This window comes from Saccopteryx leptura, chromosome 5 (assembly GCF_036850995.1).
Source record: "Saccopteryx leptura isolate mSacLep1 chromosome 5, mSacLep1_pri_phased_curated, whole genome shotgun sequence".
Classification (NCBI taxonomy): domain Eukaryota; kingdom Metazoa; phylum Chordata; class Mammalia; order Chiroptera; family Emballonuridae; genus Saccopteryx; species Saccopteryx leptura.
Genome location: NC_089507.1, coordinates 68949947 through 68977820, shown reverse-complemented (window position 1 = coordinate 68977820; position 27874 = coordinate 68949947). Strand labels below are relative to the sequence as shown.

The 27874-nt window shown below is 40.0% G+C and overlaps 1 protein-coding gene and 1 non-coding gene across 2 annotated transcripts in view; one reads left to right on the top strand and one right to left on the bottom strand.

The window, feature by feature from the left end:
- Window positions 1–19022: 19022 nt before the first annotated feature.
- On the bottom strand, window positions 19023–19129 carry LOC136407292 (U6 spliceosomal RNA). Its single transcript, XR_010751847.1, has one exon. It is a non-coding gene; the product is annotated as a U6 spliceosomal RNA (small nuclear RNA).
- A 690-nt stretch (window positions 19130–19819) lies between these two features.
- The window catches only part of LOC136405291 (estradiol 17-beta-dehydrogenase 11-like), a 46991-nt gene continuing 38936 nt past the window's right edge, over window positions 19820–27874 (top strand). The window contains exons 1-3 of the mRNA XM_066384542.1: window positions 19820–20044; window positions 23934–24041; window positions 27408–27539. Coding sequence (XP_066240639.1) covers window positions 19835–20044; window positions 23934–24041; window positions 27408–27539 — 450 coding nt within the window. The 5' untranslated portion in view covers window positions 19820–19834. The remainder of the gene's footprint in view (window positions 20045–23933; window positions 24042–27407; window positions 27540–27874) is intronic.

The window sequence follows — 27874 nt, the reverse complement described above, 5'->3', positions numbered from 1 at the left end:
TGGAAGTTTATCCTCCTCTTAAAATTTTTGAAATAGCTTGAGAAGGATAGGAATTAGTTCTTTCTGAATATTTGGTAAAATTTGCCCTTGAAGCCATTGGCCCAGGACTTGTCTTTCTTGGGAGTTTTTTTTTTTTTTCAAATAATTTTATTTTTTTAATGGGGCGACATCAATAAATCAGTATACATATATTCAAAGATAACAAGTCCAGGTTATCTTGTCCTTCAATTATGTTGCATACCCATCACCCAAAGTCAGATTGTCCTCTGTCACCTTCTATCTAGTTTTCTTTGTGCCCTTCCACCTCCCCCTTTCCCTCTCCCTTTCTCCCCTCCCCCCCGTAACCACCACACTCTTATCAATGTCTCTTAGTTTCACTTTTATGTCCCACCTACGTATGGAATAATGCAGTTCTTGGTTTTTTCTGATTTACTTATTTCGCTTCGTATCATGTTATCAAGATCTCTTGGGAGTTTTTTGATAACTGTTTTGGTCTCATTTGTGGTAATTGGTCTATTTAGGTTTTCTGATTCTTCCAGGTTGATTTTTGAAAGATTATATTTTTTCAATGAATGTGTCCATTTCAACTAGATTGTCTAATTTTTTGGCATACAGTTCTTCATAGTATTTTCTTAAAATCTTTTGTATTTCTGCTGTGTCCATTGTTACTTCTCCACCCTCATTTCTAATTTTATTTGAGTCCTTTCTCTTTTTTTCTTGGTGAGACTGGCTAAGGGTTCATTGATCTTGTTTACCTTTTCTAAGAACCAGCTCTTGGTTTCATTGATCCTCTGTATTGTTTTTTTAGTCTCTATGTCATTTACTTCTGCTCTGATCTTTATTATTTCCTTCCTTCTACTTCTTCTTGGCTTTACTTGCTGTTCTTTTTCCAGTTTTTTAGTTGCAGGATTAAGTTGTTTATTTCAGCTTTTTCTAGCTCCTTAAGTTATGCTTGTAATGCTATGAACTTTCCTCTCAGGACTACTTTTGCTGTGTCCCACAGATTTTGAGTTGTTGTATGCTCATTTTCATTTGTTTCAAGGAAATTTTTTATTTCTTCCTCGATCTCCTATTGACCCATTCATTATTTAATAACATGCTATTTAGTTTCCAAGTGTTTGAGTGTTTTTCAGTTTTTCTATTGTAGTTGATTTCTAGTTTCATGCTATTGTGGTCAGAGAAGATGCTTGATATGGTTTCAATCTTCTTAAATTTGTTGAGACTCGTTTTATGCCCTAATATGCCATCTATCCTAGAGAATGGACCATGTGCACTTGCAAAGAATGTATGATATATTCTGCTGCTTTAGGGTGAAAGGTTCTGAAGATATCTATTAAATCCAATTATATAGTGTGTCCCTTAATTCTGCTGGGGTTTTTTTTTGTTAATTTTCTTTCTTGAGGATCAATCCAGTGATGTTACTGGGGTATTAAAATCCCCTACTATTATAGTATTGCTGTTGGTCACTCCCTTTATGTCAATCAAAATCTGTTTTATATATTTAGGTGCTCCTATATTAGCTGCATAGATATTTATAATGGTTATTTTTTCCTGTTGGAATGCTCCCTTTATCTTTATGTAGTGACCTTCTTTATCCCTTACTATAATCTTGTTTTAAAGTATATTTTGTCAGATATAAGTATTGCTACCTCAGCTTTTTATTCCATTTCCATTTGTATAAAATATTATTTTCCATCCTTTTACTTTCAGTCCAAGTGTATCTTTTGTTTTGAGGTGGGTCTCTTGTAGACAGCATATGTATGGGTCCTGTTTTCTTATCCATTCAGCTTCCTGATGTCTTTTAATTGGATCATTTAATCTATTTACACTTAAGGTTATTATTGATATGTAGTTGTTTATTGCCATATTTTTCTTTAAATTTACATTCTTCTCTTACTAGATTTATTCTCCCCACTTTGTTCTGTCTACAGCAGGCCCCTTAATATTTCTTGCAGCATTGGTTTGGTTGTGATGAATTCCTTATGTTTTGTTTGTTTTTTTTTTTCTTTTTTTTTGTTCTGGAAAACCTTTTATTTCTTCTTCAATTTTAAATGATAGTCTTGTTGGATAAAGAAGTCTTGGTTGAAGGTTCTTGTTCTGCATTACTTTGAATATTTCTTGCCATTCCCTCTGGCCTCAAGTGTTTCTGCTGAAAAGTTGGATGTCATCCTTATAAGGGTTCCTTTGTAGATGTTTGACTGTTTTTCTCCTACAGCTTTTAGTATTCTTTCTTTATCTCTTAGCTTTGGTATTTTGATAATGATATGTATTGGTTTGGGTCTCTTTGGGTTCTTTTTAAATAGAGTTCTTTTTGCTTCTTGAAACTGTGTGACTCTTTCCTGCATCAATTTAGGGAAATTTTTAGCTATAATTTCTTCAAATAGGTTCTCTATTCCTTGTTCTTTCTCTTCTCTTTCAGGAACTCTTATTATGCATATATTATTTCTCTTCTTATTGTCACAGAGCTCTCTTAGAGTTTCCTCAGATGTTTTATCCTCTTTTCTTTTTTCTGTTCTGCTTCCATGCTTTTGCTTATCTTGTCCTCTATGTCGCTGATTCAATCCTCTGCTTCATCCAGCCTGCTTTGAATTCCTTCTAGTGTAGTCTTCATTTCTGATCTTGTGTTTGTCATTTCTGTCTTGTTCTTTGTTATGATTTCTCTATGGCCATTATCCACAGCTGCCATCACAGCCTCCTGGCCCATGCAGGTTCACATTGGATTCAGACAGATGGTAAAGAAACAATGGATCCAAGAACTGGTGGACCATCATCTTTAATCCCAGCTTGCACACAGCAGGCAAGTAAAAACACACACTGAGCTCCAATACCCACTCATTCAGTGCTCACAAAGCCACTGACTTATCCGAGTTTCCTAGAATCAAAGGTTTCTAGCTCACCAGACTTATTCACCTCTGTTTCCCATCTCCTTCCTTCTCCCTGCACAAACTGGCTTCTCACTCTGCACTCCACCATCTTGGCTGCTTGTCCTGGCCTCCTCCACGTGGCCTTTTTCTGCTTTCCTTTCTCTGCTCTCTCCTCTAATGCTAATCTCAGGAACCAAGAGAGAGAGCAAGCTTCTGGTCTGCCCCACATTATAGTGCAGAAATCAAAACCTTTAATCCAATATACAAAATAGAGAAGTCTCTAATACAGGGGTCCCCAAACTATGGCCCGCGGACCACATGCGGCCCCCTGAGGCCATTTATCTGGCCCCCACCGCACTTCTGAAAGGGGCACCTCTTTCATTGGTGGTCAGTGAGAGGAGCATAGTTCCCATTGAAATACTGGTCAGTTTGTTGATTTAAATTTACATGTTCTTTATTTTAAATATTGTATTTGTTCCCTTTTTTTTTTTTTTTTTTTACTTTAAAATAAGATATGTGCAGTGTGCATAGGGATTTGTTCATAGCTTTTTTTATAGTCCGGCCCTCCAATGGTCTGAGGGACAGTGAACTGGCCCCCTGTGTAAAAAGTTTGGGGACCCCTGCTCTAATACAAAGTCACTTACCTGAGGCATAATCAGATTCCTCATGAGAGTGCACCCCCCTACATCACAAAGGGTGGGAAAGTCTTACTCCTAAAACCAAGCTCCAGGCTACAAGGATCCTGCCTGCACACAGCCAGCCCCCAACACACATTAATACATGCATTCCCATCCCAAGCAATCACCTGGTGACAGGCTTCCATGTGGGCAGCACCATCTTTAACAAAGTGAGCATAATATATTTTATCTGCCCAACAATTTCCATGTCCTTTTTGATGCTTACAATTTCTTTATTGATGTGTTCATTAAGTCCATCCATTGTACCTTTGAGATCCTTAAGCATCCTAACAATCATTATTTTATAGTCTGTATCTGGTAATTTGATTTCTTCCATTTCATCCAGGACTTTTTCTGAGGATTTGTCTTGTTGAAGCATAGGACTTATGTTTCTCTGTCTTCCCCCTGTTCTTTGTGTGGCTTGCAGGCTTTTTCCAGGTGTGGTCTCCTTACTAGTAAAGCCACTTGGAAGTCTTGATTTGTTTTTTGTTTTTTTTCAGTTTACTTATCTCAGTGGTAGGCTTGTTTACTAATCTCAGCAGGGGGCTTATTTGAAACTGTATCCAGAAATGCAGTGGGTGTAACCTCTGAGAATCTGAAGGCCAGTTCTGCCAGCTGCTCTCTGGGGGCAGGGTGCTTTCTCAGCTTCAGTAGGAGGAGGTGTATCTCAGATCTCCTTGGAGACCTGAGTTACTGCCCCTCCACCCACTTTCTGCTTTCAGCTGTGTCTTTTGCATTGATTGGAGCTGGAGAGCTTTCTGGAGGTGGGTCACCTGGAACCACTTTAGGCTTGTGCTGTGTGGAGGGATCAACCCCTCTCCCAGCTATGGCTGCCTCTGCACTGGATGAGTCAGCTTCTTAGGTCATCCCAGGCATTCCTCTGCCCATGACCGTCTGTCTCGCTCTCCTCAATTTCCTTTTGGAAGACAAGCCAGTTCTCTCAGCCCTCCTTGCCCCCAGTGCCCAGGCAAGTGGCTGTGATTAATATTATCTGCTCTGTCCCTTTAATGCACCCCCACCACTTCCCACTCACAGAACTTTGCTCTTCTCCCCTCTTTCTCCTCCAGTCCCTGGACTTCTATGCTGGATCTCTGGTTCTGAGACTGAGGGACCCCATCGCTCAGGGTCTCTCTGCTTGTAATGAGAGCCCTTCTGGGCTCTCAGCCTCCCCTCACTCCTGGAAGCAGGGGAGCCCCCACCATACCCTCTACACCCCCTACCAGGCTCAATGTGCCTTCTTCTTTGCTCCTTGGTTTTTGAGACCTGTTCTTTTAGTTCAAAGTTGGTTTTTCATGCTGACTATTCCTGAATTAATTTGTAATCCAGTTTGGTGGTGTGAGCTTGGAGTCTGTGCATCTGCCTACTCTGCTGCCATCTGGGGGGTGGCTCACTTTTAATATTAATTCCCAAAGACCTAGTTAAACATTAACTGAAATTATTTTTTGTTCAGTAATTTCAAGTAATGTTAAAGGAAAGCATAGAGTTTTTAAATTATTTTTTTAATCTAATTGTCCTTGCCCTGGTTGGATAGTTCTGCGGATCTCAGAAGTCTCAGGTTTGATACCAGGTCAGGGCACATACGAGTAACAACCAATGAGTGCACAGCTAAAAAATGGAACAATTAAGTGGACCAATGAGTTGATGTTTCTCTCTCTCTCTCTCTCTCTCTCAAATCAATGGAAAATCTAAAAGAAACAAAAAACTAGTTGTCCCCAGTCTGGAAATAAAAAAGCCTAGAAACAAATATTGAGTTCTGTGACTTAAGCCTAAAGACTCGTAAATGCAGGGTCAGAAAACTCAGGCCAGTCTGACTTCAAATGTCAAATGTGTTTCACTCAAACATACCAGGCACATCCTGCCTCATGGCCTTTGCATTTGCCCATGTTTTGACTTGCAGTGTAAAACATATTTCTTTCTATGAACCTTGAAATAAAATATTTTAAAGATAGTACATTACATCAAGCTGTCTCCACTTCTTTGTTCTCTCATACCTGAGGTTTCTTAAACCCAGTAACAGAAGTAAGTTTATTATACAGGTATATAAGTGTTGGGCAGATAAAATGTATTATGCTCACTTTGTTAAAGATGACTCTGCCCACGTGGAGGCCATTGCCCAGGTGATATTAATGTGTGTTGAGGGCTGGCTGTGGGCAGGCAGAATCCTTGTAGCCTGGGGCTTGGTTTTAGGACTAAGCCTTTCCCACCCTTTTTGATGTGGGATGGTACAATCCTATCATGCCTCAGAAAGTGACTTTGTATTAGAGACTTCCCTATTTCATATATTGGATTAAAGGTTTGGATTTCTATACTATAAAATAGGGGCAGAACGGGAGCTTGCGCTCTTGGTTCCTGAGATTAGCATGAGAGAGCAGAGAGAGCAGAGCAGAGGGCTGAAAGAGGCCGTGTCGCCAGGAGAAGCAGCCAAGATGGCGGAATGTTGAGTGAGAAGTCAATTAGTGCAGATTTTATGCAGGGAGAAGGAAGGATATGGGGAACAGAGGTGAATAAGTCTGGTGAGCTAGAAACCTTTGATTCTAGGAAACTCGGATAAGTCAGTAGCTTTGTGAGCACTGAATGAGAGTGGGTTTTGGAGCCCAGTGTGTGTTTTTACTTGCCCGCCGGGTGCAAGCTAGAATGAAATATAATGGCCCATCAGTTATTGGCTCTGTGTCTCTTTACCGACTGTCCGAATCCAATGCGGACCTGCATGGGCCAGGTGGTGGCTGTGATGGCAGCCCTGGCCACTGGCCATACAATAAGAAATTTAATTTTTTAATAAAGTATAGTTTTTCAAATCAGATAACGTTGTCTTTCCATTTGCTTTCATAGCTCATAGGTACTTTTTGTCTCTATTTGGTTATTACACATCTTAAAGCTTAGGCAAAAATATGAACAAAAAATAAATTGTTGAAATGGTACTTTCCTTAGTCTTTAAGAAGAGATGGAGTTTAGTTCGTATACTGAACTTGTGGCTGTGAGAGAACTTAAGATATAAATGTTCAACAGGAAGTTGGACAAAAAGTATAACATTCAGGAGAAAGATCAAGGCCAGAGCAGTACATCTAGTAGATCCATGAGCCACTCTGCTACAGACTGAATATTTGTGTGCTCCTACATTCACATATTGAGAGCTAGTCCCCAGTGTGGTGGCACTTGGAGTTGGGGCTCTTAAACGGTGATTAGGTCATGAGAGCAGAAGTTTACTAAATGGGATTAGTGACCTTCCAAAATAGCTCCCTCATCCTTTCTGCCATGTGAGAACCAAGAGAAGACAGCTATCTATGAACCAAGAAGCCAGTTCTCACCAGGTGCAGAATCTGCTGGCATACTGATCTTAGACTTCCCACTACAGAACTGTGAGAAATACATTTCTGTCATTTATAAGCCACCCTGTCTATGGTTTCTGTTATAGCAGCCTGAACAGACTGAAGACACAATTACAGAGAGGTGGAAATTGAAGTACCAGAGTTAGATTAAATGTCTAGAGGAAAGAATGTTTGACAGATTCTTCAGACTTCAGATCAATATCAGCTACACTGGCCACCCTAAATAAAGAAGACTCCCTCCCATCTCCCTGTTATTCTCTGTCAAAGCACCCCTTTGACTCTTTCATAAAAATTTTAATGGAAAATTTTTAATTATATATTTATATGGGTTATTAATTCATTTCTACTTTCTTACTTGCTAGTATATGAATCACAAGAACAGTAAGTAGTTTAATTTAAAATTGTAACATAATAATGATAGCAAACTCAGATGAGTGTTTTATGTATATCAATAGATTTACCCTCATAACAATCCTAAAAGTTAGATTCTATTTAACAATACAGCCAGAATTCAAACCTTGAAAATTTGGCTCCAAAATCAATGCTCTTAACCTCTGCTACCATGTCATACTGTCCCTCTAAACCCAAAACCCATTACTATCATTGGCACAAGGGTGATGCATAGTAGTTTTCAATCATGTTATCCTGTTTAAAATGTATCAATACTCCCGATCTCCAACTAGATAATATCATATTCTAGTCTTTCACATAGCCTTAGAAGACTTGGCCTCAGTTCACCTCCTCTGTCGAATCTCCCATCTTTCTCCCTTGCAATCTTACACAGTTCCCAGAATATGCTGTGTCATACTCATCTTGTCCTTGTACACCCAGCACCATTGGCTATGGGTTCTATCCTTTCTCTTCCTGTGCATTAAAGTGATGAACTCCTACTTAGGTTTGCCTATGAAGCATTCCCTAGCCTGCATGGGAAGAACTGACTGATACTTTCTTTGAGCCTCACTGACCCTCACCTTATTCTTTATAGCACTTTTCATATTGTTCAGCATTCATCATGTTGCATATGTATTTCAACCACTGGACTCTTTGCTTCTTCTAAGTATTAACATTTCCATGCCTACTGCTTTGTGATGCAACTGGCATATGCAGATTCTATTCTAATAATACTTGCTGAATTTAGTTGAAATGTAGGCAAAAGAGAATTTGGTGAAGGAGGTGAAAATAGAGGAGTCTTTACAAAGAGAAGTATGTGGCCCTGGCTTGTGGCTCAGTGGATAGAGTGTCAGCAGGACTATGGATGTCCTAGGTTCAATTTCCAGTTAGGGCACACAGAAGAAGCAACCAACTGCTTCTCTTCCCTTCCCTCTCCCACTCTCTCTCCCTCTTCTCTGCAGCCAGTGGAATTGAGCATGGCCTGGGGCACTGAGGTTAGCTCATTTGGTCCAAGTGCATCAGCCTCAGGCGCTAAAAAAAATAGCTCAGTACTCAGAGCATAGGCCCCAGATAGGGTTGTCGGATGGGAGTCTGCCTCAGTATCTCCCTTCCTCTCACCTAAATAAAAACAAAAAAGAAAAAAGGAGACGTATATGCTTCGTACAGAAAAGATTCTCAAAAATATTAGTTGCACTGATTTGAAACAGCCTTGTACAACACCCCCCCAAAAATAACTAAAACATCTGGATAAATAAAGTTTGGCTAATAGTCAATAGATTCACTGGCAGTACAATAAACGAGATTAGCTTCCTTTAAATATCTCAGAAACAACAAAGTATTGGGTTTAATTTAAAGTTAACTAAAATAGGCCTGACCTGTGGTGGCGCAGTGAGTAAAAGCATCGACCTGGAACACTGAGGTTGCTGGTTCAAAACCCCAGGCTTACCTAGTCAAGTCACATATGGGAGTTGATGCTTTCTGCTCCTCCTCCCCTTCTCTCTCTCTGTCTCCTCTCTCTAAAATGAATAAAATCTAAAAAAAAAATAATAATAAAGTTTACTAAAATATTAATAGTGGCTTTCAAACCTTACTTCCTGAGACTCTAGGTCACACATTCATAGTTTACTATGTACCAAGCTCTATTAACCCTTTGAGTAGTGAGTTTTTTCATGCTCCCTGACGCCCAGGAGTGACTTTTTTTTAATAAAAAAAATGACATTAGTTCCAGTTACAGTTTTATTAACTTAAAATTATGTTTGTTTGATAACCAATTTATGGAAACAAGAACATTCATTTGCATTTATTTATTTATTTATTTATTTTGTATTTTTCTGAAGCTGGAAACGGGGAGAGACAGTCAGACAGACTCCCGCATGCCCCCGACCGGGATCCACCCGGCACGCCCACCAGGGGCTACGCTCTGCCCACCAGGGGGCGATGCTCTGCCCCTCCAGGGTGTCCCTCTGTTGAGACCAGAGCCACTCTAGCACCTGGGGCAGAGGCCAAGGAGCCATCCCCAGCGCCCGGGCCATCTTTGCTCCAATGGAGCCTCGGCTGCGGGAAGGGAAGAGAGAGACAGAGAGGAAGGAGAGGGGGAGGGGTGGAGAAGCAAATGGGTGCTTCTCTTGTGTGCCCTGGCCGGGAATCGAACCTGGGACCTCTGCACGCCAGGCCGACACTCTACCACCAAGCCAACTGGCCAGGGCCTCATTTGCCTTTTTTTAATGTTGCCTTAAACATTTTTTTAAAAATTGACCATACTCTGGATGGTCAGGAGGCACAAGAATGAACATTTGTACATCTCAAAGAGTTAAGAACGTGTTATATATATTATTTCATTTAATCTTCACAAATAATCACAAAAGGACAGACACTAAAATTATTTTTCCTCTTACAGACAAGGAAACTAAAATGAAATAATTATATAATTTGCCCAAGGTCAGAGATAATAATAAGTTGAGCAAAGGTTCAACTTCAGGCAGTCTGGCTCCGGTCCATCCTCTTGGCACTTTGTTGCCTCTCAAGTAACTAATACAAACAGGTGCACACACAGAACAAACACCCCACACACTCCTCCACCCCATTTATCTGTATGAAACTGACATAAAAGTTCCACCAGTGATACTTACCCAGAACAATGCCCTACGGTATTTTCTACATATTATACATTTTTGAATTCTGGTATGACCCTCTAAATTTCTTTTACAACAAAAGGGATTCTTTGACCCACTAATAGAAAATAAGGAAGTTTCAGGGGTTTTTTTAAACCCCAGATTGGAATAACAATACACTTTCTTTCCCAATTAGGCAGTTCCTTCAGTCAGTTTAGTTGTTGATGAAGCAAGTAATCTTGATAGTGAATGGATTTAAAGGTGTTTAATAATCTTAGACAAAATAGAATGTACTATTTGAAAATGAAGACACTTCCTATGTGGACTGCCGGGGTCCAGCCCCGGGGGGGATCCAGGGGTCCCACAGGAGAAGACGGCGTCAGTGAAAATGGAGTGAGAGAGCCGAATTCTTTTCTTTCTCTTTATTCTCTGGTTAGCATTTACTGCCAGGCATCTCTGCTCAATGCTAGTATAGCTCCCTTTTTATACACGCATACCAAGTTACAATCACATGGTGTTAATTATTGCTTTTGTTTTACTATGTTTTCATGTTTCTGGATAACAGTTAATTTACATCTATGAGTCACAAATCAGGTAGCAAATTATTCAAAATAACTTGAATAACAACATCAGTAAAAGCTTTTAAAGTATTAGTCTGTTGTGAGTTAAGGGGCAGAGAGAGATTTAGCAGACGACTAACAATGGACCACCACTTGCTCAGGTAAATGGTCTTGAGTTTATGCAGTGTCCTACAAGATTCTGAAAGGCTTGCCTCTAAAGAAATTAACATAACATTAAGGATAGCTTTCACCCAAAGATATGCAGAGTGCACTTGCAAGATAGCCCAGCAGCAACACAAGACATTAACTGTTATTACTTCCTACATTTTATTTAAACACTAGTTAAGTTCTGACTCTATTCTTCTCAGAATGTACCACTATTTGCAGATCAAATAAGCAGGAAGAAAGGAATGTTTCTCTACTTATCACATGAAAAGGCTAGGGAGGAAAAAATGTTAAGTGAAGGTGAAGGGTGCTCTGTGCACAGCCACTGCCTCCTAAGTCACAATTTATTCTTTTTAACATGATTAAGAAGGAATTCTTCTACAGACTTAACCCTTTACGAGGGATATCATAGCCAGCCTCTTATGTCTATGAGCCCAGTTCAAGGGGCTTACAGGCTTTTCTGTGGAACTCACACCCTCTGTCTCATATCCAAAGAAATCACTATGAATCTACAGGGAAAGCGCGGTACTATTATCCCTGTGCCACAAATAATAGCACACACCCAGAAAAAGAGGGGATATAAGGCCAGATTAATTCAAAAAGTCAAAGGGGGGAGTATCATTGTGCCTATCCTTTGTGGTGACTTTGTCACCCCGCAGCCATTGGTCTTCTCTGCTGTGACTTTGTCAATCAGCAGTTTTTGATCTTCTTCTGCTGTGACCTTGTCAGCCAGCAGTTGTGGGTCTTCTCCTGCTGTGACCTTGTCAGCCAGCAGTTGTGGGTCGGCTCCCGACAGTGGACCAACATAATGTTTTTTCCTAGTTAGATTTAGGAAGTGCCCCTCCCCAATGCCCTTGCCAGTCTGTTAGAATCCTATCCTCCCTGAAGACACAACTCAAATCCAACCCTCCAGCAAGCCATTCCTAACCACCAAAATAAATCCACTATACTCCGTAGCATTTTTTTTCAGTTTCTATTCAAATACTATTTTGTTTTCCCAGGGTAATGTATTGTTCTGTACTCTCTCATAAATTGTAGGATCCTAAGGAGATAGACATGTCTTTTCTCTATGTCACATGCTGTATAAAGTCTTGCTCATCGACATACTGAATATAAAACGGTGGTCTCAAAAGATTATAATGTAGCTAAAATTCCTATCACCTAGTGACATCACAACTGTCTTTTTAAAAAAAAATTTATCGTGGTAAAATATACATAAAATTTCCTCATAGCTATACTAAACATTGGAGCACAACATATTACTCACATGTTTGTGGTGATGCTGGTGCAAACACACTTTGCTGCCTGCTGTATAAAGGTATAGCACACCCAATTATGCACAGTACATAATACTATATAATGATAGCAAGTGACTGTTACCAGTTTATGTAGTTACTATTCTATACTTTTTATTGTTATTTTAGTGTGTATTCTTTCTATTTATTTAAAAATAAGTTAGCTGTATCAGTATGCTGTGTTTCTCTGGCAGCAGCCTCATACACCTCATGTTTACAGTCTCTTGATTACATCATTTTCTGTTGTGCTTGATTTCAACTCATGTTTGTTTTGTATGGTCACCTGCTATAGAGGCTGGTAGCCTAGGAGCAATAGTATGCCATGTAGCCTTGGTATGCCATCTAAGTCTGTGTAAGTGCATTCTATGATGTTCACAGAACGGTGAAATTGCCTGACAATGTTGTTAAGTGGCTTCATATCCCTCATGGTGCCTTGCACACAGAATGTGTGATAACATTTGTTCAATTGAATTAACTAGAATTTTTTTTCAAATTATAAACAAACATTTATTTAGAAAGTTACAGAGGTAATAGAAGTGAGGCAGCTGGAAGCTGCATGGCTCTAGAAAACAAGTAGTTACAGAATCAAAAGAGGGGCCTGTGGCACTTAGGAGAGATAGAGAGAGAGGCAAAGGTAACCAGCCGGGGGGGGGGGGGGTGAGTAGTCACCATGCTCCAAAGAGGGAGAGCCTGCCTGAATTAAATAAAACTGATAGTAATCCCTCAATGCTACTTCATTAAGAACAATAAAGACACTAAAAAGAGTTTCTTTTCTTTAGCGAGAGAAACAGAGAGACTGAGACAGACAGGGACAGATAGACAAGAAGGGAAATGAGAAATTGTTCATTGATTGCTTTCTCATATGTGCCTTGATGGGGGGCTTCACTGAAGCCAGTGACCACTTGCTCAAGCAAGTGACCTTGGCCTTCAAGCCAGTGACCTTCGGGCTCAAGCCAGCGACCTTCAGGCTCAAGTCAGCAACCATGGGGTCACTCACATCTATGATCCCACGCTCAAGCCAGCGACCCCGCACTCAAGCTGGTGAGCCTGAACTCAAGGCAGTGATGCTGGGGTCTCAAACCTGTGTCTTTGCTGTCCCAAGCTGACGCTGTATCTACTGTGCAACCACCGGGTCAGACTTTCTTGAGGGAATAAAGAAAAGGAAGAACTTCCTTCAGCCTTTCCACAGTACAATAATGGTATTTTCTTCGGTACTTTTGTTCTGGGAAAGGACCAATTCCTTTTCTTTTTCTTTTCTTTCTTTTCTCTTCTTTTTATGGATAAGTTCTTGTTTTTATGTTTAAATCAGAAAATAATCTAAATATTCAATTAAGAAGTTACATAAAATTTATTTATTTTTTTCAATAAATGAATTACTGAATTTAAAAATGAGCTTATTACCTGAGATTTCTAAGTTGATTTTCACCTACTTTCAAGAATAACAGTTTGTGCATTTTATTCAATACATTGCAGTACAGTTTGTAATAAAGATAGTTGCTTCATTTACCCTAGCCTGCAAAATGAGAAAATGAGGAATTAAGCAGATTATTGGAGAAAATAACAGTGGAGAGCTTAACTGAATCTTTATTCAATCCTAAATAAAGAAAATGGGAGCATTTGAATTTAGGTCCCTAATCACAATCTCAGAACAGTTTTAAGAAAAATAAGGGGCCCGGCACAGAATAACTTTGTCAGAACAACTTTTTTGCAGCATTGATTACTTCCAGATTTTTCTCTTAGATGAGAGTGTCTAAAGCCATTCTTTGATATAATGTTTTTCAAAATTCATATACTACTCATCCTGGCCTAGTACCTCAGTTGGTTGGAGCATCATCCCAAAGTGCAGAGGTTGCCAGTTCATTCCCTGGTCAGGGCCCATACAAGAGCAGATCGATGATCCTGTCTCTATTTCCCTTCCTCTCTCCCTCCAAGATCAATACAATAAATATTTTCTAAAAATTCATATAGTACTTACACTGTACCACGCATTGTTCTAAATGCTTTAAAATGCTAACTCTTTTAATCTTCTTGAGAATCCTACAACGTAGTTACTAAATTTTATAGATAAGGACACTGAGGCACAACGATTTTAAATGACTTGTCCAAAATCAGACATCTACAGCAACGATTTTTTTTTTTTTCATTTTTCTGAAGCTGGAAACAGGAAGAGACATTCAGACAGACTCCCGCATGTGCCCAACCAGGATGCGCCCGACCAGGATCCACCCGGCACGCCCACCATGGGGCGACGCTCTGCCCACCAGGGGGCGATGCTCTGCCCATCCTGGGCGTCGCCATGTTGCGACCAGAGCCACTCTAGCGCCTGAGGCAGAGGCCACAGAGCCATCCCCAGCGCCCGGGCCATCTTTGCTCCAATGGAGCCTTGGCTGCGGGAAGGGAAGAGAGAGACAGAGAGGAAAGCGCGGCGGAGGGGTGGAGAAGCAAATGGGCGCTTCTCCTGTGTGCCCTGGCCGGGAATCGAACCCGGGTCCTCCACACGCTAGGCCGACACTCTACCGCTGAGCCAACCGGTCAGGGCCAACAGCAACGATTTTTAACCTTTCTCATCTCGTGGCACACATGAACTAATAACTAAAATTCTGTGGCACATCAAAAAAATACATTTTTTGTTGAACTAACAAAATAAAACAGGCATAATTTTTATTTATTCACACCGTACAACTATTGTTGTATTGGCTGTTGTCATTTTTTTACTTGACAATGCTAAGCAAAAAGAGATCAGTGCCCTAAATAGTCAGGTATTGCGTAATTTAAAAATTCTTGCACCACACAGGTTACAATTGCTGATCTAGAGAATAATGGAGCTAGAATTCCTACCTGACTTCAGAGTTTTTGCTCTAGCACTATGCTGCCTCGGGCTTCAGAAAGACCCGTGATGAATAGTTTCGAGATGACAGCGAATTTTCTCTTGTCTAGTTCACCCCACATAGTTTATTTGTAGTATCAGCCTGAGTAAGGCCACTGTTGTTAATCACAAGAATGTAAATGCTATTTGTTGACTCTCAGATTTCACAATCAACAGGTAGACCTAGCACAGAAAATGTTACAGTTACAAAATAGGAAATAAATATTTTCAGCCCTGACATGGTGAAAGTAAATTTGCAGGAATTCTTACCCTTTGCAATAATATGGATGAACATGGAGAGCATAATGCTAAGTGAAATCAGCCAGTCAGAGAAAGACAAGCATATGATTTCACTCATATGTGGGACCTAATGAACAAAATAAACAAACAAAATATCATATAAACAGACTCATAGGGAGCAAGGTGACAGCTGTCAGAGGAAGGGGAGTTGGGGGGCTGGGTGAAAAGGGTGAAGAGATTAAGCAAAGGAAAAAACAAAACCCATAGGCAGACAGCAGTAAAGGGGAAAGGGGCGTGGCGGAAGTAGAAGAGGGGAAAGGGGGATAGATGGTGATGGAAGGAGACTTGAGTTGGGTGGTGAACACAATACAATATACAGATGATGGATTATAGAATTGTGCACCTATACTTAATATAATTCTTATATTAACCAAAGTCACCCCAATAAATTCAATAAAAAAGTAAATGTACAGATAATACAAGCTGGGAAGTAGAAATGGACAGCTGAGGAGAAGAAAAGGGTATACCTGCCTCTTTCAAAATCGGAAGGCAAACGTTTTAGCAGGTAGTTGCTGGAATAAGATATAAAAAGTTTCAAATATAACCATATAAAAGTAATAGAGATAATGACATAATTATATTGGGAAAGGATACATGGGGAAGACGGAGTTAGGGGAGGAGTGAGCTACATCCTCAATTTTTACAGGAGAAAACCGATTACAGCTAGTGCTCGACTTACGACCACGATTGGTTCTGACACACTGATCATAACGCGATTTGTTAGTAAGTTGAGTAGGCTCTATGTACAGTACTGTGAAATGATGTTATAAAAATCTTTAAGTCATATTTTATCATAATTTTCTTTCATTATTATTATATATCATAATTTTCTTTGTTCATTTTATGCCATTTGTATCATCTCTACACTATTTTCTTTCTTATTTTCACATTCGTCAGGTTTAAGTAAAACACTGCATTACCAGTACTGGTTTAATATTTGCAAAGACAATTTCCTCTTGGTAGACATCTTGGGAGGGGTTTGATGAAAAATATCCAAGACACAAAACACAAATTGCTGTACCAAGTCTGGGATAACAGTTGAAATGGTGCACATGGAGATGGTAGTGCTGCTGGAAGCTGGTCCACACTGTCGTACGCCCAGCTGGGCAATGCTTGCGCTGCCAGTTGTGGAGCAGTCCTGGTTAGCGATTGTGGTCGTAAAGTCGAATGGTCGTAAGTTGCATAGGTCCTAAGTTGATCAATGTTTGTAATGTCTACTGTCTACCATAAGCCTATATTAGAGGCTTGTAAGTCGTCTCTGCAATGAACAGCTAAATGTATTAACAGTAGTTTATCTGAGGATTCAGACAAATATCTGACTAAAACTGTGTTTTTAATATCTGCCCTGTTGAATCATTTTTAAACCAGATATACTCATTACTTTGAATTTATAGATTTATTACTTGGGGGGAAAAAAGACGCGGCTGGACAGGCTGACATCTAATTTCCTCCAGCTCTTAAATCTAGATTCCAGAGCCAAGTGTGAAGGCTTCTAACTCAGAAGGGCAGGAAAACCATTTGAAGTACCGCCTTTAGCAGCGGTCCGGCAATCGATTCGGGATGTTCTTCCTCGGTAGTTTTTAGAGTAACAGGAAAAGAAAAGGTTGTGTAATTGCTAAGTATGGTGGTGTTTTGTTCTGAATCCACTAGGATTCTATAGAGCTAGAGCCTTACAGATGACCAGTTCATCTATAGTAATAGCTATCATTCATTATGTACATTTTGTATGTAAGATGTCATGCTCTGTGCTGTTTAAATATCTCATTTACTCAAGCAAGCTGCTATTGCATCCATTTTACAGATGAAGTAACTAAGACTTCAGATGAGGGTAAATAATTAACCAGATATTATATAGCTAATAAAAACATTGGCAGGAATTAAAACTCATTTGTTTAACAGTTGTACTCTTAGTCCATTTGCTAATTAGTCTGTTATGTAACCTAATGATAGGAGAGGGAGGTGCTATGAATGCTGTTGGAGTTATAAATAGTGGGAGTTTTGATCCTTTTGGATTTTCACATTGATTTAGAACTGGTTTAGCTTTTCTTGTTTGCCCTAAGAAAGAAGCCAACCTAGCACAGTCATAATGGCCTAGGCTTAAATTCAACTCTACCATTTATACTATGACCTCAGATCATTTGCTTAATTTCTCTTAATCCTTTCTTTCTTCAGTCATGTAATAGAGATCTCAACTGAGCTTACTGCTAAGGTTCTTGAGAGGATAAAAGGAACCATTGCGTATGTGAAGCACTCAACATAATGCCTGGCCACACACAGCAAGTGCTCAATACATTGTTGAGGAATCCCTTATTCTGCTATCTTTTTAAGGTCACTACAACAGGTGGGAAGGCAGCATGAAATTAGGATGCTCCACATATAAAATATGTAACACTCTCTTAATGAAAGGTATTTTTTAAACCACAAATATATACTGCTCACAAAAATTAGAGGATATTTCAAAATGAATATGAAGCTATAAAATATTCCCTAATTTTTGTGAGCAGTATAGTATAAAATCACATACTTTACCACTGTATCAAATTAGTGGCTAATCATCACTCACTAAACCATTCACCCTCTGATTATATTACTGTTAATTATAATTTACACAGAGATGAATAGTAGATAAAGTTCTGTGCTTTATGTTAACTCATTTCAACTTAACAAAAATTTGTAAGGTACCAATAACATCCTAACTTTACAAATTAGAACAAATGCTCAGGGAGGTCCAGTCACATACACGTATGGGATTCAGGTATGAATGTTTCCAAACACTGGATTTTCTCTTTCCTTGGTCAACTTAGTGCGTCAAAGCTACCCAGTTTTTCTTAATACAATTTTCTAAGAGAACAAATAGAGTCAGAGCCTCACTGTACATTCAGGTCGGCATATACAATAGGAAACACATATACATACATGAAGTCACCATGGAAAACGTGATTTTTTCCTACAGGTATCAGGCAAAACAAGTTTGACAGACACTGACCCTGTGACTGGCTCCAAGTTTTAACTTTCTGTGGGAACTTTAAAAAGTCAATTTACCTGGCCGGTTGGTTCAGCGGTAGAGCGTCGGCCTGGCGTGTGGGGGACCCAGGTTCGATTACCGGCCAGGGCACATAGGAAAAGCGCCCATTTGCTTCTCCACCCCCCCCCCCCTCCTTCCTCTCTGTCTCTCTCTTCCCCTCCCGCAGCCAAGGCTCCATTGAAGCAAAGATGGCCCGGGCGCTGGGGATGGCTCCTTGGCCTCTGCCCCAGGTGCTAGAGTGGCTCTGGTCGCGGCAGAGCATCGCCCCCTGGTGGGCAGAGCCTCGCCCCTGGTGGGCGTGCCGGGTGGATCTTGGTCAGGCGCATGCGGGAGTCTGTCTGACTGTCTCTCCCCGTTTCCAGCTTCAGAAAATACAAAAAAAAAAAAAAGAGTAAAAAAGTCAATTTAACTGATCTATTCATTTATAAAATAAAGAGAAAATTTTTTTTCCTAGGCTTCCTAGGAGACTTTTTGAAAATCAAATGAAATAAACTCTGGAAACTGTATGCTTTTTATAAGTATGTTTGTACTTCTGTAAACAGATTTGGGAGTCATAAGAAAGATCGGCCAAAGAGATTCAGAACTTTCAAGAACTCCACGGTGTCGCTTTAAGGTGCTTAAGCAAGAGGCAGGAATATAAATTATTCGTGAACTTCCATTTTTTATGATTTTCCTGCCTCAACTATAAGAGGTAACCATTATACAACGAGCCTATAGAAGTTTCTTCCTAAACACTGTACTCTCTTGCAAAAAGCCCCAATTCAATTACCCTCATGAACTGAATTGGAAAAATACATAGACAGACATTAAACTCTTACTGCGCACAAGCCCAGAGTTTGGTCTTGCCTTTCAATAACCACTCGCTGGGATTTTTTTTTTTAATCACCAGTTACATAGTAACACTCACATGAATAGGCTACTAAACCAAAAATTGCTATTTTTTTAAATATGGTACACTTCACAATCTCGCTTGTCATCCTTGCACAATGACCATGCAGATCTTCTCTGTGTCGTTGCAATTAGAGAGTATGTGCTGCCGACGTGAGCACAAGTTATAATCTTCAGACAAAATTTTTCTATTGTATTACCCATTCTGTGGGCAGTGATTAACTAACTTGGATAAATATACAGTTACTAAAGGGTACTATATGTTTTTCCCCCTACAAATTCTAATAGGCTGAGTGAAAAAAGGTTGTCCAAATATACTGTTCTTCCTCGTGGAAACGATCCCCTTTAATAAGATCAGAGATTTCCTGGGTCTTGATTATCGTTTTTCCTGAAAGGACAAAATTTCCTCTGTCCTCCAAAAATCCTGTTTAGTTCATATTAAAAAGTGAGGAAGCATCATTTCTCAGAGGAATTGATCAAATTTTGGAAAACAAGTGGCCACTAACCCTCCAAGGTTGGCTCACGAGACCGGGAGAAACCGGGTTAAAGATGACCGGAGCCGCGCAGCTCGTGGGGGCTGTGCAAAGCAGAACGAGGAAGCCTGGCTCTCCTCCGGATTTTGTCCCTCCCAGTTTCCGAGCCTGGGAGCTGTCCCTCAGCACTGCAGCCTGAGCCAATTGCAAAGGACCTGACCAAGCCCAGCCCAGCGGAAGGAACGGTTCCAGAGTTGCTCCTTTTGGATAAAGGAGCTCTTCCTTGCTCTGGGTTTTTACTGTCTCCGGTGTTAGACGGAACGACCCACTTCCCTCTCCCCCAAGCAATTTGGAGTAATTGGTAAACAAAAACAAATCTTCGCAGCAACAAAAATGAAGTTATTTCTGCACATACTCCTGCTTCTGCCCTTACTGATCGTCTTCATCTTAGAATCTTTCTTGAAGCTTTTCATTCCTAAGAGGAGAAAATCAGTCGCTGGAGAAATCGTCCTGATTACTGGAGCTGGGCATGGACTCGGGAGACTGACTGCCTATGAATTTGCCAAACTCAAAAGCAAACTGGTTCTGTGGGATATAAATAAGGTAATAGTACTGTTTTACTTCCTGGTACCTTTAATCTGTGGACATGTTTGCATTTTGCAGGCAACAACCCCTTACAGAATAATTGTAAAGTAGTAGAAAAAAAATTATTATTGCAATTTGATAGATGAGGGGGGGAACATTGGTTAATTAACGTATTTATCATCACATGATAAATGGAACTCGATGATAAGAATCTCAGTTGCTGCCCATTAGACATTGTAAATTTACCCCCACTTTTGCCTTGAAAATAATTTGAAATTTTCTACGGAACTTGATTTCCCTGATCGCGCAATCTTAATCACATCGAAAAAATAATAGTTTTAGCTAGCATATTCAAAGAGTAAGAGGTTTGTACCTATTAAAAAAAATCCGCCTGGCTGGATGGTTCAGTGGATAAAGCGTCGTCCCCGTGCACCAACGAGTTCTCTCTCTCTCTCTCTCTCTCTCTATCAGTGAGGAAATTTTTTTTAATCCTGCTTGCAATTATTGAGGTAAAGGAGTCTAAGAAAGCAATATTATTATGCCAAAATACTTTCCAAGAGTAATTTTTAAAAATCCCATATTGGCCCCGGCAGGTTGGCTCAGCGGTGGAGCGTCGGCCTGGCGTGTGGAAGTCTAGGGATGATTCCCGGTCAGGGCACACAGGAGAAGCACCCATCTGCTTCTCCATCCTTACCCCTCTCTCCTTTCTCTCTGTCTTTTCCCCTCCCACAGCCAAGGCTCCATTGGAGCAAAATTGGCTTTAGCGCTGAGGATGGCCCCATGACCTCTGCCTCAGGCTCTAGAATGGCTCTGATTACAGTGAGCATCGCCCCCTGGTGGGCATGCCGGGTGGCTCACCGTAGGGTACATGCGGGAGTCTGGCCCCCTTTCTCACTTTGGAAAAATATGAAAAATAATAATAATAGTAATAATAATAATCCCATATTAATTAAAAACAATAAAAAAAAAAAGGAGAGGCCCTGGCCAGGTAGCTCAGTTGATTAGAGAGTTGTCCTAATACACCAAGGCTATGTGTTGGCTCCCCGGTCAGGACACATACAAGAGTCAACCAATGAATGCCTAAATAACTGTAACAGCAAATCGATATTTATCTCTCTCTTTCTCTCTTTGTCTCTCTTTCTTCCTTTCTCTCTCCTTCTCTAAAATCAATAAATTAAAAATAAATAAATAGCCTAACCTGTGGTGACACAGTGAATAAAGCATCATCCTGGAATGCTGAGGTTGCCATTTCTAAGTCCCTGGCTTGCCGGGTCAAGGCACATATGAGAAGCTATTACTACAAGACTACTACAAGTTGATGCTTCCCGCTCCTCCCCCTTCTCTCTTTCTCTCTTTCTCCTCTTTCTATAATCAATAAATAAAATCTTTAAAATAAAAATAGTCTTCAATGTGAGTTTTACAAGAATAGGTATAGGTTTAAGGAAGAGAGAAGGACTTACAATCTTGTCTTTTATTTGGCCTGGGTTTGATGTGCAAAGAGGTTCCGGGAAAGCCTGAAAAGATACACCTTACACCAGTGACTTTCACTCAGTATGCTGCTAGAATATTTAAAACACGCAATATCTGACTATTAGTCAGGGGCACTGACCTCTTTTCCCTTAGATTGTCAAAAAAAAGAAATTTACAACAGCCAACACAACAGTAGCCCTCTGCTCTGAATGCCATATTAAACCATATATATAATATATGTCAAATAATACAGTTACATCTTATTGGTCATGCCACATAACAAAGTTGCATTTATTTAATCAGTTAATTCTTCGTACCAGAAATCCTTATGTACAAGTACAGGCACCTAATTTTTTTTAAAAGTCACTGTGGAGGCTCTGGCCAGTTGGCTTCATTGTAGAGTATGGGCCCAGAATGTGGATGTCCCAGGTTTGATTCCCAGTCAGGGCACTCAAGAGAAATGACTATCTGCTTCTCCACCGTTCCCCTTCCCCTTTTATTTCTCTCTTTCTCCCTTCCTCCTGCTGCCATGGCTTGATTGGTTCCAGTGAGTTGGTCTCGGGCTCTGAGCATGGCTTTGTGGCCTCAGCCTCAGGCGCTAAAAAATGCCTAGGTTGCTAAGTAAAAGAGCAACACCTCCAGATGGGCAGAGCATCACCCTTAGTGGATTTTCTGGGTGGATCCCTGTTAGGGCACATGTGGGTGTCTATTTGCCTCCCCTCCTCTCACTAAAAAAAAAGTCACAGTGGCACAAAAAGGGTAGTTAATTGAGGGGTTTTTTGTAAGCCCATCAAAATGATACCTATTTTTTGTCAGATTGGTAAAAAAATATATTTTTTGGTGTGCTGCAGAATTATAGTAATTAGTTTATGTGTGGCGTGAGATGAAAAAGTTTGAAAATTGCTGCCTTACACAATAGTGAACATCCAATGGTGTAAAGAATAATTCATGGACCCAGGCTGGGTGGTTCAATGGATAAAGCGTGGCTCCCACACTCCCAGGTTGTGGGTTCCATTTCTGGTCAGGGCACGTACAAGAAGCAATCAATGAGTGCACAACCAAATAGAACAACTAAGTGGAATAGTGAGTTGGTGCTTCGCGCTCTCCTATTTTCTCTTTCCCTAAAATCAATGGGGAAAAAAATGAATTCCTGGGATGTGAAGTAGAAGAGGTCCAACCTAATGAATGAGTATTGAGAGAGCAATCAACAAATACTTCCTGAGTATTGCCTACATATTAAAAAGACAGTGGCAAACAGTAAATAAGTTCCCATGCCCTCACTCTAGTAAGGAAAATAGACATTAAATAGTTACTGTGCAAAGAAAGATGCGAACTAGGCTTGGTCTAGTCTGGTGTAGTCAAGGAGGTGTCTGCTACTGTGGTGTGGTCAGATTCATCTGAGCTCTCCACTTCTTCATGAATAACTTTCCCAATATCATGGGTAACTCCCTAGAGCTTTAGGCTCCTTTTCTGCAAACTGGATAAAATACCGGTACTTACCTTAGAGGGCTGGAGGATTATATGAAATAATGCACACTTAGTATTCATATAATATGCTATAATTTGGACTTCCACTGGCCTTGAACTTTATGACCCAGCAACGCCAATCTGCTAGTGCTTCCCCAGAGAACCCATCTCCTATCTGTTCCTTTACTTACACTGCCACACATGCTCTTCCTCCTCTTTGCACGGCTGTTCTACTCACCCTTAAGACTCACTCAGGTACCTCTTCTTCCTGAATTGCACTGCACGCCCTTTCTCTGTGTTCCCATAACTCTCTATATAGAGTGTGCACTCTATATAGAGTCGTGCACTCATTGATTGCTTCTATATAGCTCTATTATTATACTTATCGCAATATATTAGTGAGAATTATATGAAATGGCCAATATTCAATCCTTTATTATAAAACAATAACAATCTCTTATGGTTCTACCTATATACTATGTTTATTTTATGTTCCTTTATATTACACTGTGAGCTCTCTGAGGTCAGGACTCTGACTCATTCATATTTGTGTCCACAATTCTCTTCTAAGCATTATAAATATGACCTACACATTAACATGTAAGAACATTGATATCCATAATTAGTTTGTAGTGACAGAAAAAGAGCTTAATGTTATTTTTTAAAGCCTGATATAGAATAGACACACAGACACACATACATAGATTCACAATGTAAAATTCATAGTACAAAACTAGTATTTTAAGCTTTTTATCTTCTTTTTTAAAGCTTGCTTTAAGTTCAGTGCCAACTAAAAGAGGCTCTTTGGAGTACTGAGAGCAAAGTGTACCTGCATCCTTGCCAAAACTACGGGTCAGCTGAGTTGCCCAATGTTCAAATAATCTGACACTCTTAATGATTCTCAGCTGTTTATATAACATGCTCATATCATTTATTTTGTTCTCCTTGCCTTCTTTGCTACTTTTCCCAGCACGGAATTGAGGAAACAGCTGCTGAATGCAGGAAGCTGGGTGCCAGTGCTCATGCCTTTGTGGTAGACTGCAGCAACCGGGAAGAAATTTACAACTCGGCGAAGAAGGTGAAATTTTAGTTTGGTTAGAATCACCGTGTCAGAGGTGGGAAGGATTTTGGAGACGATCCAGTCATGGTGCAGACAACAAACTAACAGAAGTTTTGTGATTTGCCTAAGGTTGTACAGCTAGCTAGTGGCAGACCCAGAACTAAAACCCAGAACTGAGATTTCCTGACTTGACTGTGTTCTGGGGAGCTTGTTACAAAAAATAAGCACCCCAGAAGTTTTTCTTTCAGGAGGTCGAGGGCTGGGCCCAGGAATTTGCCTGTTTAGTACCCGGAGCACCCACTCCTCACTTATCTGATTCTGATGTAGCTAAATCCTTGGGTGGCACTACAGAATCACTGACTGGGTCTTTTGAGGTCCAGTCAAAGAACTCAGTTAGGAAGACAGGATAAACCTAACTGTTTATCAGGCTTTGGTCATAGACAGAGACGTATCTATTTCTACAAAGCATTATTTGTCTTGTCTGTATACAACTGAGATGTCCTATATATAATAGGGTTTCCTCTGAACACATTCCTAAATAACAAATGTACTTGTTAACTAAATGTGGTAATGGTAGAAAGGTCAGTAACAATTACCTGGGCAAATTCCTTAAAGTACACCTTTCCAGACCTCACTGCTGGATATTTTGTTTCAATACAGTATAAAGATTCTGATTCAGCCCAACCAAGCAGTGACAAAGTGGGTAGAGTGTCAGCCTAGAACGCAGAGGATCCAGGTTCAAAACCCCAAGGTGGCCGGCTTGAGCACAGGCTCACCTGGCCTGAGCGCGGGCTCACCTGGCTTGAGTGCAGGGTCGCAGGCTTAAGCATGAGATCATAGACGTGACCCCATGGTCACTGGTGTTAGCCCAAGGTCACTGGCTTGAGCCCAAGGTCACTGGCTTCGTTGGAGCCCTCACCCCCATCAAGGCACATATGAGAAAGCAATCAATGAACAAATAAAGTGCCACAACAAAGAATTGATGCTTCTCATCTCCTTTCCTGTCTGTCTGTCCCTCTCTGTCCTTCTCTCTGTCTCTGTCTCTGTCTGTCTGTCCCTCTCTCACTAAAAAAAAAAAAAATTCTGATTCAGCCAAGACTTGAGAACCTCCTAAAGTTCGGGGACATTTTTTACTTTTATTTTAAATTATAATCTTTTATTCAAACTGATGCCACTATCGTTGATTAAGCCTTAGCTATGTCAAAAGAATAGGTAGAAATTACCCAAGCCAGTGCTGGGTGACAAATGACCTTCCTGGAAAGGGGTACAGTAAGATCAAGCCCTTTGGATAATAATCATCTGCATTTCAAAATAACTATTTTACTTAAATGAACAATTATCCTCCTTCATAGAAATGAATGTTTATCCAGTTAATACTAGCTATCTCAGCTTGGGCAATTATTTAACCTCTTTGTGCCTAACTTTACTCAATTATAAAATGGAGATCACAGCAGTATCTACCTAAAGGGTTTTATGAGGATCAAGTGAATTAATGACATAAAGTTCTTAGAACAGTACCTGGTGCTCAGGAGTCACTTTGTACGAATTAGTTATTAGTATTACAATAGAATCACCAATATTATCATTTTGTTACCAGTCATTATTAAGGGGAGTTAATAGTGTTAATTTCCTAAATGGAAAGCATTTCTTTCCATACTCATTGGGAATAGGCTTTTTTGGAAAAGATAATTTGACTCTTTGAAACAATTCCATGTATTTTAAACAATGGTTTTACTGAAATTGTTCTGATATGTACTGACTGTATGCTTAAACAGACTGTACTCAATGACATGTGATTGTCAGATATTGTGAAGTAGCTATTTTGATGTGGCTGTTTTCTATCAAGACAATATTATGCCACCTAAACAATATACCTCTCAGCTTGTTTTCATTATTAAGAAATGTGCAAATCGACATTGTTCATCCTGGGGAGACAGTAGGCGACAGTGGGGAGCTCGAGGTTGAAGGAAGGGTCCAGAGGGTCTGGGCAAATGCTTTGGCATGTTAATTTGGAAGTGTGAAAGCATCTTCAATTCAACTGCATAAAATTTCCTGTTTTTCTCATAGCTTAGGGGCATTGATCTGAACAATAGTTTTCCTCTTGAGCGAGAGATGAGGATACAGGTACAAATTGTGTTGATCAAGGGCCAAATAACTTTGCTTGACTCTAATAATTTACATGTAACCTGATGAAATTCAGTTCTGGCTGAGGAACCCTCAGAATGACACACTAATGTTCCACAGGGATACTGACAGGCCTCCTCCTTCTGACTTCCTTTCTATTTGACATTGGAGGCTTGTCTTGGTCTCTCAGGTCAGAAAATCTGAGAGCATCCCAATTCCATGTGACCTTTAATAATGATGTAACCTTTGGCAAGAAAGCCATTTGTGTTTCATGTTTCTTATCATTAAAACAAGCATAGTAAGAGTTGCTACCTCATAGAATTCTTGTGAGAGTTAAATGAGATCATGAAATTCTATAAAATGCATTGCACTTACACATGTGAAAGGTTTAAGTAGGCTCCTTGCCACCTCCCCTTCAGTCCAGCACATTGCAGCCCCATCAAAATAATGATAGCTCTATTAATAGAGGTTAACTTTTATTTGGAACACAATTTATAACAGATGCATTGTAACTTTAGGGCCCATCTACCAAGAAGCTTATTTACTCAAAGAACCATAAAAATATTGACTAAGATACTCTTGCACTGCTATCCCTTAATTTACAGTGACTTCAAGGAGAAAGGTTGGGGAGTAATAGAATGGAGTGACCATAAAAATAAATAGAAGATGTAGCCAGTTTAATAATGTAGTCAGTTTTACATAGTTCTTCATAATAATCCCTGTATTTGCCAATTAAATAATCTTATCTTGGCTTATCTTTAAAGTAGTATTTAAAAAAGAAAGCTGCGTATTTGTCAATGGTTATGTTTTTGTTAGCCATGTACCTCTTGAGCTGTAAACAATAGAGCAAAGTGACAAGACTGACTTCAAAAGGGAGAAAGATGAGAAACACCAACTCAGAATTGTGGCACTTCAGTTGTTCATCAATTGCTTCTCATACATGCCTTGACTGGGGAGCTCTAGCCAAGCCAGTGACACTTGCTCAAGCCAGCCACCGTCTGCTCAAGCCAGTGACTCTAGGCTTCAAGCCAGAGACCTATGGGCTCACACCAGTGACCATGGGATCATGTCTACAATCCCATGCTCAAGCTGGCGACCCTCGCTCAAGCCAGATGAGCCTGTGCTCAAGCCGGCTACCTCAGGGCCTCTAACCTAGGTCCTCAGCATCCAAAGTGGATGCTGTATTCACTGTGCCACCACTGGTCAAGCTACCCTCATACTGCTTAATAATGTGTATTTCTTTTTCCTTTTCTTTTTAAGGTGAAGGCAGAAATCGGAGATGTTAGTATTCTAATAAATAACGCTGGTGTAGTCTATACATCAGATTTGTTTGCTACACAAGACCCTCAAATTGAAAAGACTTTTGAAGTTAATGTACTTGCACATTTCTGGGTAAGTATGATTTCTTTTACAAAAACATTTCCTTTTGTAGGGCTCAAAGATTAAGTTTACAAAGGAGCTTTCAGTAGACACAAAGACACATCACCTCAGTGCTAACATTTTCTCCAGGTACCAAGGATAATATACAAAAAGATCATTTTTCATGCTACAACCAACTCTCATCAATTATTCTTCCTCTGCCCTCAAAAAATTAATAATAATAATAATAAATAACAATAAACTTCAGGTTTTATGTATACATTAATTCTGAGCTCGATTCTCATATCTCTGTGTCTCCTTAGAGATGGAGGAGGGCGTAGGGGTCATCCTAGTCATCTTCTGTGATT